The sequence below is a fragment of the Peromyscus eremicus genome, chromosome 17 (genome assembly GCF_949786415.1).
Source record: "Peromyscus eremicus chromosome 17, PerEre_H2_v1, whole genome shotgun sequence".
Classification (NCBI taxonomy): Eukaryota; Metazoa; Chordata; class Mammalia; order Rodentia; family Cricetidae; genus Peromyscus; species Peromyscus eremicus.
The window spans coordinates 27,983,045-27,996,278 of NC_081433.1; the positions used below are offsets into that span (position 1 = coordinate 27,983,045).

The following is a 13,234-nucleotide window of genomic DNA, read 5'->3' on the forward strand; positions in this document are numbered from 1 at the left end:
CAGCGCGATGCTGATCCCTAATTCACTTCCCCAGCATCACTCCTAGCACCAAAGGCCGTGCGCCGCCGAAATGACTCGCAGAGACAGAAAATTACTCCAACAGGGTGGGCTGCTGTTCTGGGAGCAGCCCTTAAGAAGGATCAAAGGCTCTCAGCTCCTGACATTGGAGGAGGGGTCAGGGGCGCAGAGAGGGGCACTGGTCCAAGAGGCCGCCTCCTTGATACAAAAAAGCCTCAGGCCTGGAGACGTGTTTCCTTCCTTTCCCCAGCCCACGAACTCTTCCTTCCACGCCAAGGGCGTGGGCATCTGGTGGGGCTTTTCAGGAACCGCGTCCAACCACCCCACACAGCGGGAAAGCGCCGAGTTCCCATCCGAACCCCACGTGCGATGGAGGTTGCGGGGGGGGGGGGGGGCAAGGAGCAACCCTGACTTAGCCCGCCTAGGCTCAGAGATTCCCAGCGTTTAAAACAGGCGAAACGACAACAAAAGAAGCGAACACTTCGGCAAACGCACCCTGAAACAGGGCTAAGGAAACATTTTCCCCAAGTACAGCTAAAGTCTACACAGTCCCTTAAATAATGCATTCTTAGGCAGACAATACTGATTTGGCACTTGTAGGGTATAGGACAAGAAGAAGAGATGGGACCGTCCCCCTAAAGAAGTCGAAAAGGGGTTGCTCGCCCCTCAGGGTCCCGAGGCCAGCTTCTGGGGATAGAATGAGTCTAAGTCACCCGGACGCTGGTCCGCAGTTCCCCAGGCAATACGTGGCCAAGGGACACGACCCGAAGTTAAAACCTCCCTCTCCAAACTCTGACCCAAGCTGCTTCAACACACGCGTTCCATCGAGAGCCTGGGGCGACTCCTCAGCAAGCATGTCAAAACACACAAAACCACAACACGGACTTGGCAGGACGGGGGTGACAAGTCCTCTTCGGCCGGTCCCCTCAGCAGCTGACCCCAGGCAGAACTAGTCCGACCACAAGGCACAAGTCCATCTTACGTGTTAGGATCATGGTGTCCGGCTCGTCTCTACACATCAAGGTCGGCGCAGGGTGGCGGGAGCGCACCGGGAACGTCGAGGCAGCCCGGAGTGATCGGGATCCCACGCCGGGACCCACGGTGGCACCGGGGACGCGAGCCCTCGCGGTCGTCAGCACATCCTGTTCCGCAGCTTCCCCGCCCTTCGCGCTAAGCTCGTGCAAAATCGTGGGTTTTGACTGCGACCGCGCGGAGGGAGCGCTCTCAGGGAGCGGGACACGGAGCTGAGGAGCCTCGGCTCCTGCTGCCAGGACGCTCAGCCATGGCCCAGCCTGGAGCGCACCGCCCGCCACCCGCTCGCTGCAGCGCTCTGCTCGCCGCTCGCCCTCCCACTGAGTCCGCCCCTACGGGCGGGACCCATGCTGCGGCCTCGGGCTGGGCTCTGGCCCCGCCCACCGTGCATCAGGCCCCGCCCAAGGCCCGCCCAGATCCCGCCCTGCGCCTCCTCCGCCCTTTCCTGGAATGTTTTCCCAGGGTCTGCAACTTCTGCGGCGGCGGCAAGCGCCTAAAAGTCGCCAACTACTGGCCTCTGGGGTAAAGGCAAAGAGTCTGGAGGCCTTTGCCTGAGTGCAGAGGTAAGGGCGCATAAGTGTCTCTTGTCAGAAAATGGGGAAAAACAGTCACAGCTTCTAAAACTGCTCATGGACTGGCCCTCAACCTGACATTTACTGTTATTCGTTGGAGGTTCATCATATTGTAAGAAGCCCCATTTTGAAACTCGCGACAGAATATAATTAGAGTACGGTGTTTAAATGTCCACAGCAATTTTCATGAAAATTTACTTTGGAGTAAGTTGGTGTTGTGTGTGTGTTATCTTAACTGATGGAAACTCATTCATCCTGTCCCGAGAGAGCATTTTTACTATGGGCCAAATGGTTTCTCCACTGGATCATACAGTAGCCAGCAAAGGGGACCCATATCCTTCTGGAGTTGGCTTCTTCCTAGGGAAGCTATACAAGACGCAGAACAAGTGGAAAATATGTAGTATGTTAGATGAGAGTTGTTGGACAGACCAGGCGATAGAATTGGGGCAGAGTTTATTCTTAAGTAGGGCTAAACAGAACTAGAAAATATCTATTCCCTTATACTTCAGAATGGATTGATTTCATAGCCATGGTCGGTTACAAATGAGACTCTCCCCACTTCTACCAATGGCACCCCAATTTACCCTACCAGAATTCCTCACTTTGGAAGGCACATTCACCCTCCACTCAACAGATCTGTGTTGCCAGGGCATTTACCTGACGGCAAATGCTGGAGACTCAAAGGCAGTGCGGGGTGCACGTGGCCTCTGCCTACCAAGAGTTCAGAGAATGATGGGAAGAAAGGGGGGGGGGTGTAAATGGAAATGAGGGAATGTTGAGGCCCAGAACGTGAAGATCGGAATCGCCCAAGAAAATGGAGTTGTTCTCCCGAGTGTGGATGCTGGAGGAACTGTGAACACGTACACTATTAGTATACATCTTCAGATGCATCTCTGAATGCACATACCCCTCATACTAAATCACATATAGTTTGCATACAACTTATGGACATCCTCCCTACGTACTTTTTTTTAATAATTATTAGATTACTTACAATATGTAATACAATGTAAACACTATGTAGATTTGCATACGTTCACTTACAGATGCAGTTTTTTGTTTTCTCCAAATATTTTCTTTTGGCTATGGTGCTATGTGGAGGTCAGAGAACAACTTTGTGTTTATTCTCTCCTTCCGCTTTAGCATGAGTTTGGAGGATCAAATTCAAGTCATCAGGCTGGTGTGGTGTCTTGATTTGCTTCTCTGTTGCTGTGATGAAACTGATGAAAAACTAATGTAGGGGATGAAAGGGTTTGTTTCATCTTACGGTGCATCAAGACAGGAAATGAAGGGAGGAGCGGAGAAGCCGGGACGAAAGCAGAGGCCATGGATGAGTGCTGTTCACTGCCTTGTGTGTGGCTTGCTCTGCCTGCTTTATTATATAGTCCACCACCTACAGTTGGCTGGGCCCTCCTGCACCAATCACCAGTCAAGAAAATGCCCCACAGGCTAGCGTAGAGACCAATCTGGTGGAGGCATTTTCTCACCTTCTGAGAAGAGGTGATGCCTCTAGCTTGTGCTGAGTTGACAAAAGACTAATGAGCATATATGACAAATGCCTTCACCTCCTGTGCTATGACAAATGCCTTTACCTACTGTGCTATTTCATGACCCTGCTGCCTCCCGCCCCGCCCTCCTCTCCAGCACTTTATAAACTTCTAGCTAAGATTCTTACTAAGTTGCTCAGGCTGACCTGGAACTCACTCTGTAGTTCAGACTTTGAACTTCTGATTCTCTTGCCTGGACCCCTAAGGTAACTGGGATGACGGGTCTGAGCCACTGGGCCCAACCTCCCTGGATGTTTTCCATCAGTGACGATTTGAATCTGTGGGCTAGGAAGCTGTGGATTTGGTAGACCACTGGCTTACTAAATGGCACATCAGATTTGAACAGGAAATTCCTACTTAAAATGTCCAGAAGAAAACAAAAACAACGCAGAACAAAGCCTTGACTTTAACCTTTGTGAACAAGAGGAGCTCTTGCAAGCGGGTTGGGGGCGGTGGGGGTGCTGGCAAAACCATCAAGAGTGTGGACAGACAATGCTGTTGACCAGATAAAGCAGGATTCCCCAAGCCAGCTCAGAGTCTTTTCTGCTCACTTAGCCTTTCACCCATCACCATAGGCTTCATCTGCCTGTCCCAGGCAGCTGGTCTTAAACTGCATTTGTCCTCCACTGAGCTGCTGTTAACTGAGATTTGGGTCTTAAGGCACTGGGCTCTGAGAGGTAGGCTGTCCCATGCAGTACAGCTCATTTTCCCAGAGCCAACAGTCATGGTCACTGAAAGCTTTTTCATGTGTAAGAATATGTATATCCGCTGCAAGAGCTGAGGAGGTGGGTCAGTGGGCAAAGGCACTCAGTGCAAGCCTGAGGACCTGCTTAGGATCACAGCATCCAGCTAAAAAGCCAGACAGAAGGAGCCTGCTGAGCGCAGCGCTGGGAGACCTGAGAATCCCTGGAGCTTTCTGGCTATAAGGAGTCCAACCAAATTGGTGAGTACTGGTTCCAGTAAGGGAGATCACAACTGAGGGAGACACTTGCCACTGACCTCTGACCTCTGGACGGGTGTACGTGTGTGTGTGTGTGTGTGTGTGTGTGTGTGTGTGTGTATACACATGAACACATGTACACATACATCACACACACAAAGAAGAAAAGAAAAAGAAATCCATCACAAATTAAATAAGGTTTCATAGAAGTAGATGGTTGTCACTGAATTATTGATCCCCAGTGGCAGAGTTTGAAGAATATTAAGATGGTATATAATGGCCTGTTCTGTTCATCTCTGAGGCAAGTGTTAGATGCTTGGAGGCTATTCACAGCAGCAGCCCAGCAGCCTCTATTTAGATTTATTTCCTAAAGACTGTGGAACTACCAAGGAAAGAAAAAAAAAAATCTTACCACTAACTCCTAAATAGCAGAGCAGATGAAGACAGCTATTCTTTATGATTATGGGTTCATACTCTATCTTAATGGTTGAAATTAGATACTACTGATATTGTCCAAGGACACCTTCTTGTGTTTCATCCCACCACCACTTGTTAAAAACAAAACACAACTTGAAAAGGCTTAAGCCTGGGATGTTAGTGAGTAAGGCAAGCCCCCCGTGGTATAGGGCAAACTGGGTTGCCAAGAGACAAACTACTCTTGAGGAATACTCGAATTGGGTTCCCAGCACCCACATCTGGCAGCTCATGCCCCCCTATAAATCCAGCTCCTGGAGGTTCAGTGTCTCTGGCCCCAGAGGACGCTTGAACATAACCCCCTTGCCACATACACATCATTAAGTTATTGCAAAAATGAATCTTAAGAAAAGAGAGGGAGGGAGGGACAGGGGAGAGAGAGGAGAGCTGCCAGTCCAGGACTTGCCGTTGGCGTGTGCTAACAGAACAACCCTAATACACTGGGTGAAATGTCAAAAACTCTGTTCTTCCTCTCCCCTGCTTCCCTTCGCTTTCTTTGCTATGTTGATAATCAAACCAACAGCCTCTGCATGCCAGACAAGCTCTCCACCACCAAGCTACGCTACCAGCCCCGTTTATGTGTGTTTATGTCAAAGCTTCCACTGTTTAGATGCTGGCAACTAATTAAAAAAAAATCTGAATCCATCCTGAGCAATTTCAACTTTGGGCTTCATTTATCCCTGGGGCAATTAGTTTAAACCTCTGGTCTAGAGATAGGAGCCAAATAATCTCTGGAAATTTCTCTGCCTCCCTTAGGACTTGAAGACTCTTCTGTGCTTGGAAAATGTTGTAATGTAATTTGTGCTCAATGGAACATTGTGAAATGACTGGGGGAAAATAATTTTGATTTGTAATGCTCAAAGGAAATAGGACAAAGAAACAAAATCCTGAAAATAATGTTAGCGGTTTTCAATTAAGGGGCATAATTCAATTGGAAACCCAAGGGCTGTCCTGAAACACTTCTTTATTCTTAGCATCAGTGACCCCAGGTTTGGGATCTTCCTGACTCCTTCCCCTAACTGATAGTTAGCTTTCTCAGAAGTTTTCAAACCCCACATGCTGGAGCTGTAGGATAGAAAGGAGAGAGGAAGAAGGGATTTGGGCAGTAAAAAAGTTGAAGCTTTGAAAGCTTTACCAGGAGTAGCTGCCTTGTTCAGCTAGATCGGTTATTATAGTTTTTGGACCATCCACATTCGGAACAGGGGGACGGATAGCTTACTCATTTGGAAGCATCTTTAGGTACAGAGTGACTCTATTCTTGCATAAATGATGTAAATCTACGTTTTTGGATAATCACTTAAACCGAACTATGAGCCAGCCTAGGATGGTACACTTCTCTTTCAAACAAGTGTTTATTAAGCCAGAGAAAGGCAGTTGACACCAAAGTGAAGACCAATAAGAATCTGGAGGGGAAGTTTCTTGGGACAGATAAACTTGCAGAGACCATGGAATTCTCTTTCTTTTTTTTTCCTCTTACTCTTTTTTTCTCACCAAGGTGCTAGAGATGGAACCTACAACAAGCCAGACAAACAGCCCACCAATGAGCTGTCTCTTTATCCTTCTTTTCATGGGAAACAGAGAAAAACAAACAAACAAAAGCCATAGTCTCACTGCCTTGAGCAAGCTGGTCCTTGAACTTGGGCCCCTCTTGCTCCACTCTCCGGGGTGGAGTTACGGCATGCTCACTCAGTGGAAGGTCTGGACACAGTGAACTCTTGATGTGGATCTAATACTTCAGTGAGCCGGCTTTCCTGGGATACTTAGCATATTTACAGTAGAATTTATTCGAAAACCTAGTTTATCCAAAGGCTCAGCTGTGGCTTAGCCTAAGGCCTCACTACTAACAATGGCAGAGATGAGAACCCAGCAGAGACACACCATCATCTCATGCCTCCGCCACACCCCAATTTCATTTGATCTTTGCCAAGATGAATCCGGCTCTTTCATGTGGCCTCTGGCAGTACAAAAATCAAGCAAATGGCAAACAAAAATTGCAATCATTTTTTTTTTTTTTTTAAATTCCATGTGAGCAACAAAGCTGCTTTCCCACTGAATTAGCCAAGTTAACTGCCGGCTTTGTCCATTCTGTGAGCATCCTCTGACTTCAATTCTTTTTGAGCTTGTAGCACACAATTCCCTGACTACTGGGGATGGGCTATGTTATTTTAGAAGCAAATGGTATTTTTATCTTTGTCACTTAATATGGATTAAAATTTTCATTGTGAAAAGTTAAGAAAATATGGAAAAGTATAAGGAAAATAAAATGAAGCTTGATAACCAAATTACCTAAGATTACTGAGATATATTGTAGGTCTGTTCCATCTGCATGCCCAGACTCCCGGTCAGAAAAAATTGAGATCATAGTATATATTGTTTCATTGTGTGTATGTGTACTTATTTATTAAGACTGGGTTATATGCTGCTCAGGCTGTCTTTGAACTCAGGATGTTGCAAAGGATGACCTTGAAGTTATCTTCCTGCCTCTGTGTTCCAAGTATTGAGATCACAGGCACAAGCCACCATGTCAGATTTTTAGGCACTGCTGTGGATCAAATCCAAGCTGTACATATGCTAGGTACAACTGAGCTACGTCCCCAGCCCCTGCTGAATAATATTTTAATTCACTTAACGTAGCTGATGAATATGCTTTATCAGAGTTGCATTATATCCATCTTATGAGCATATTAAGCAGTTAACCAATGTTGAACTTTTATTTTTTCATAATTTTTAAAAATAGGCATTCTTAAATAATATAAATTTAATTTAGAGAGCAAAGGCAATAATTGTATAGGTAAATTCACTTACTTTGAATTAAGAGGTCAAATGATTCAGGGGCATTTGATCTATCATCTATCTATCTATCTATCTATCTATCTATCTATCTATCTATCTATCATCTATCTCATTTATCTACCTATCTTATGTATGTATGTATGTATGTATGTATGTATGTATGTATGTATGTATCTACTTACCTTCCTACTTACCTACGTACCTATTATCATCTATGTTTCTAAACTGTCTTCCTGAAAGTTTTTTTTTTTTGGGCATTTTTCAGAGTTTGAATGTACTTGCTTCTTCTGCATTCAGTTTTACCAACTTGATAATTTCAATTGCTATTGTTAACATTTAATCAAAAAATACTTCTCCATTCTTAATATGTCCTTTGAATACTAAATTTGTTGAAGTTTGTATTTGTTTGTTTTTGGCTCTTTTGGGGGACCCGCCACCCAGCTCCCAAATAAATCACACACAGAGGCTTATTCTTACTTATGAATGCCCAGCCTTAGCTTGGCTTCTTTCTTGCCAGCTCTCCTCAACTTTAAATTATCCTGTCTACCTTTTTGCCTCTGGGCTTTTCCCGTTCTCTTCCATAAATCTAACTTTCACTTTTGGCTTGCTGTGTAGCTGGGTGGCTGGTCCCTGGAGTCCTCCTCCTTCTCTGGCTCATAGATTCCTCCTCCAGTTTTCTCCTTTTTTCTTTTTTTTTCCCCTCAAAACAGGGTTTCTCTGTGTAGCTTTGCGCCTTTCCTGGAACTCTCTTTGGAGATCGGGCTGGACTCGAACTCACAGAGATACGCCTGCCTCTGCCTCCCAAGTGCTGGGATTAAAGGCGTGCGCCACCACCGCCCAGAAGTTTTCTCCTTTTTTATATTGTCTCTATCTGCCAGCCCCGCCTATCCTTTCTCCTGCCTTGCTATTGGCCAGTTCTTTATTAGACCATCAGGTGTTTTAGACAGGCACAGTAACACAGCTTCACAGAGTTAAACAAATGCAACATAAACAAAAGTAACACACCTTAAAATAATATTCTACAACATGTATTGCATTCAATTTACACAATATAAAATTTGCCATCATAACCATTTCTAAGTGGTGAGTCCAGGAGCTTAAGCAGATCTTCATTGTCATATGGCCAGCACTACTTTCTACCTTGAGAATTTTTCCTTTTCCCCAAACTGAAATTCTGTTCCTATTTGACATTAACTCCTGATTCTCTTGTCCTAGCCTCTGATAGCAACTATTCCAAAGACTTTTTATTGAATCTTACTGTTCCTCATACTTCCTATAAGTGATAAAAGGAATAATATATGTTCTTTTATGCCAAACTTATGCTGCCTGAGTGACTTCATGTTTTCAAACCAGCCATATAAATACACATGCACATATATTGCGTATGTGTGGTAGTCTGAAATAAATAGCCCCCATAGGCCATTAGGGAGGGGCACTATTAGGAGGTGAGGCTTTGTTGGAGTAGGTGTGGCCTTGTTGGAGAAAGTGTGTCACTGGGGGTGGATTTTGAGGTCTCAGATGCTCAAGCCAGGACCAGTGTCATACTTCTCTTCCTGCTGCCTGCTAATGTATATGTAGAACTTTTTTTGCAACACAAATCTTAAAAGGTCTTATTAATAAAAACAAACCTGGAGCTAGGTATTGGGGTAAACGCTGAAAGATCAGAGAGAAAGAACACAAACCACAGCTAACCTCACCTCACCAATTCCTCAGCTGATCTCTTTTCCTCAAACTGGAAGCCTCTGTGTCCTCATCCAAATGGATCTCAGCTGAACTGTTGCTCAAAAGCCTAAAAGCTTAACCAGGCTCTAGTTCTTGCCATCATTTCCTGGGATTAAAGGCGTGTGTCACCATGCCTGGCTGTTTCCAGTGTGGCCTTGAACTCACAGAGATCCAGATGGATCTCTGCCTTTGGAATGCTAGGATTAAAGGTGTGTTTGCCACCATTTTCTGGCCTCTATATCTAGTGGCTGTTCTGTTCTCTGACCCCAGATAAATTTATTAGGGTGCACAATATATTGGGGAACACAATAACACCACCTTTTTTTTTTTTGTTTTTTTGTTTGTTTGTTTGTTTTTTCAAGACAGGGTTTCTCTGTGTATCTTTGGAGCCTGTCCTGGAACTCACTCTGTAGCCCAGGCTGGCCTCAAACTCACAGAGATTCACCTGCCTCTGCCTCCCAAGTGCTGAGATTAAAGGCATGCATCACCACACCCAGCCGGATGTAGAACTCTTAGCTACCATGTCTGCCTGCCATGAAGATAATGGACTAAGCCGGGCGGTGGTGGCGCACGCCTTTAATCCCAGCACTCGGGAGGCAGAGCCAGGCGGATCTCTGTGAGTTCGAGGCCAGCCTGGACTACCAAGTGAGTCCCAGGAAAGGCGCAAAGTTACACAGAGAAACCCTGTCTCGAAAAACCAAAAAAAAAAAAAAAAAAAAAAAAAAAAGAAGATAATGGACTAAGCCTTTGAACTGTAAGCCAGTCCCAGTTAAATGTTTCTTTTATAAGAGTTGCTGTGGTCATGATGTCTCCAGAGCAATAGAAACCTTATCTAAGACAGTATGTATAAATTAAGAAGTATGTTTAAATGATCTATTTAAACATACAGTTTTTATTTGTATGTGGTGTAAATGTATGTACTTGTTAGCGTGTGTGTGTGCGTGTGTGTGTGTTTGTGTGTGTGTTTGTGTGTGTGTGTGATCTCCATCTTTTGAGTCAGTGTCTAGCACTGAATCAGCAGCTCACCATCAGCAAGACTAGCTGGCCAGCTAGCTCCAGGGATCTTTCTGATTCTGCTCCCCAAATTTAACATTACATCACATCTGGCTTTTTTTTTTCTTGTGGGTGCTGGGGATCTGAACTCAGTCTTTATGGTTGTGTAGCAAGCTCTTTACTGACTTAGTCATCCCCTAGTCTCCTTACAGCTCTGTTTAATGAAACATTTTTCTTCTAGTGACTTAGAAGTATTATGCTTATATTAGCTTTTGTCTTTATTATTTTTTATTATTTTTAAGACAGGGTCTCACTATGTAGCCTTGGCTTGCTTTGCTTGGACTCACTCTGCAGACCAGGATAGCCTGAACTCAAGAGATCCTCCTGCCTCTGTCCCTTGAGTGCTAGGATTAAACTGGCCCACTTACCATTTGTTTTTAGTAGTATGTCACTTGATTTTTTATTTTTTTAGCCTTTCTTTAAAAAAATTAATATATCACATAAAATCCAATGGTCTTATTTATTATTATTATTATTATTATTATTATTATTATTTAGGAATTTTAATTAGGTAGTTTATATGGTTTGAAACAGGAAATGCTAAGACACAAAATCAGTTTATAAAATGAAGTTTTACAATGCCTGGGACTTTATTTTAAATTATACATTTCTTGATTTCAAAAACCATTCTAAGGTTTCTTTCTGTCTTTTCTTTCTCTCTCTCTCTCTCTCTCTCTTTTTTTTTTTTTTGTACTTTTGTGATAATAGGCATCAAGCCTGGGGTTTGTACTTTGGAGGAAAGTGCTGAACTGCTAAACCACAGCCTCCACCCCCTTTTCACCTTTTGTTTTGTGACTACTTAACAAATTTGCTCGGGCTAGCTTTGTGATCCTCCTACCTCGGCTTCCAAAATACCTGGGATTATAGGCCCGTGCCACTGAGCCCAGTTTATTTTATTTTCCTTGCGTTTTGATGTTGTGGTGGTTTGAAAAAGAAATGCCCCACCCACCCACTCACCCAGCCACCCATAGGTTCAATGATCAGAACCCTTGGTCCTCAGTCATCTGGAGAGATGTGCAGCCTTGCTATGGGAAGTGAATTACTGGGCGTGGGCTTTGAAAATTGGTACCTCACTCCCCCTCACCCCGTTCCAGTCTGTGGTTGGAGATGTGATCTCTCAGCTCCCCGCTCTGGCTAGCTGCTGCCACACCTCTGCTGCTATCATGGACTTTCTCTTGGGAACCATAAGTCCAAACCAACTTTTCTTCTCTAAGTCACTTTTTTTTTTTGTTTTTGTTTTTTTTTGTTTTTTTGTCTTTTAATTTTTTTTTTTTTTTTTTTTTTTTTTTTTTTTTTTTTTTTTTTTTGGTTTTTCGAGACAGGGTTTCTCTGTGTAGCTTTGCGCCTTTCCTGGAACTCACTTGGTAGCCCAGGCTGGCCTCGAACTCACAGAGATCCGCCTGGCTCTGCCTCCCGAGTGCTGGGATTAAAGGCGTGCGCCACCACCGCCCGGCTTTTTTTTTAATTTTTATTTTGCAATACAATTAAGTTCTACATACAGGCACAGATTCCCTTGTTCTCCCCCCTCACACCCCCCTCACCTTCCCCCCAGCCCGCCTCCCATTCCAATCTCCTCCAGGGCAAAGGCAATGGTCGAGAGACAGTCCGAATTGACCTACTCTGGTGATGGGATGGCCAAACACCCTAATTGTCGTGCTAGAAACCTCATCTAAGTCACTTTTAGTGGTGGTGTTCTGTCACAGAAGTAACTAACACAGTTGGCCTGCAAAAAGTGAAGCCTCCGGACAAAACAGCTGTGGAAGACAAGGAGTAAGTCCAAGACCTAGGGTCATTATATTTTTGAGACACTTTCTGATTTTCAGATTTTCCATAAGTCCTAGGATAGTCTGTCTATTCATATATGCCTCATAATAAATAAGTCCTAGAACGCGTTTGAGTTTTTCCAGTAGCCAAGTATAACGCTAATAATTTCATGTTATTCTCTTTCACCTTATTTAAAGAACTATATATATGTTTGCCCCTAAACTTTCATTGTTAAAATCAATATTCAGATGTCTTTTGAACCACCTACAAAATAAAACTGCCCACCAAAATTCTAAAAATCGGAAGGGGGACCCTTTTGAGTTTGTTCCCGCTGTGGAGGTGTCTTGTAGTCACTTGATTTATAATATACCCGCCTTTCCCCATCATCAATTGGTCCACAATAAAGATGCTGTGAGGTAGGTGGGGTCGTCCCGTGGAAGATTATGAACTGTACTGTCTTAGCTGATCACTGTAGCATGTTGGCCCTTACCATGTTGCCGCTGGAAACTCCTCCACAGCTCTGGGTCATTAACTTACTTTAATAGTCAGCGGGAGAGTGGAGCTGTAGCAGGCCCACAGCTTGCCTCTTCATGCGTAACTAACTCCCTTAATTATCTCTTACTGATTCAGTCCAATTCAGCTGGATTAAGTTGCATTTTGGGAAACTGCAAGGCAGCAAATTATCCATTTTGAAAAGGAGATCTGGTAACAGGGCTCAGGAACTGTGAAGGATTGACAGTTAAGAATGGGTTGGTAGAGAAAGGACTAGATTGTGACTCGTTTGTGTTTGTATTCTGTTGCTGAATGAACAGCTACTTCCTTTCTCTTTGTTGCCTTCATTTTGGTGGGTTAACAGAGTGAATATAGGAAAGGCAATAATAAGTAAATACATGCAATCAATTAGAAAAGTCAATTATATTTCACAACTGAATTCTTCAGCTATCTGGATTCCCAATAGCAATAAAAATAAGAACCTAGCTATATAGTATTTACTTGAGTTACACCAAAAGGTATGCGGAGGAAGAAACGTGAAGGGTGTACACTAAGGAAAACAATTAGGATAACTCTATACATGTCAGAAATAAAGAGCTTTAAGAATTGTAAGTAGTAACGAGTCATTGCAAGCCACTCCTCAGCTTGTTATGCAGGAGAGCAACCTCTGTGCTCACAGCCTCAAATTCCACAAAGCCAAATTCAGCAGAATTAGGAGGAGTGGGTGAATATCACAGTGGTGGGAAATTTCAATGCATTTCTCACGGTTCTAGATAGCTTGATTGGACGAAATAAAGTTTTAATGACCACGTGCAGGAATTTGTACC

At 44.1% G+C, this 13,234-nt stretch overlaps 1 protein-coding gene across 2 annotated transcripts in view; it reads right to left on the reverse strand.

Moving 5' to 3' along the window:
- Dlc1 (DLC1 Rho GTPase activating protein) overlaps nucleotides 1-13,234 on the reverse strand; it is a 380,425-nt gene that overhangs the window by 40,694 nt on the left and 326,497 nt on the right. Inside the window, exon 1 of one of the 2 annotated variants that reach the window (XM_059244373.1) lies at nucleotides 1,001-1,347. The exons of the other annotated variant lie outside the window; for it this stretch is intronic. Coding sequence (XP_059100356.1) covers nucleotides 1,001-1,037 — 37 coding nt within the window. The 5' untranslated portion in view covers nucleotides 1,038-1,347. Of the gene's footprint in view, nucleotides 1-1,000; nucleotides 1,348-13,234 lie in introns of those variants that run through there. 2 annotated transcript variants of the gene reach the window in all.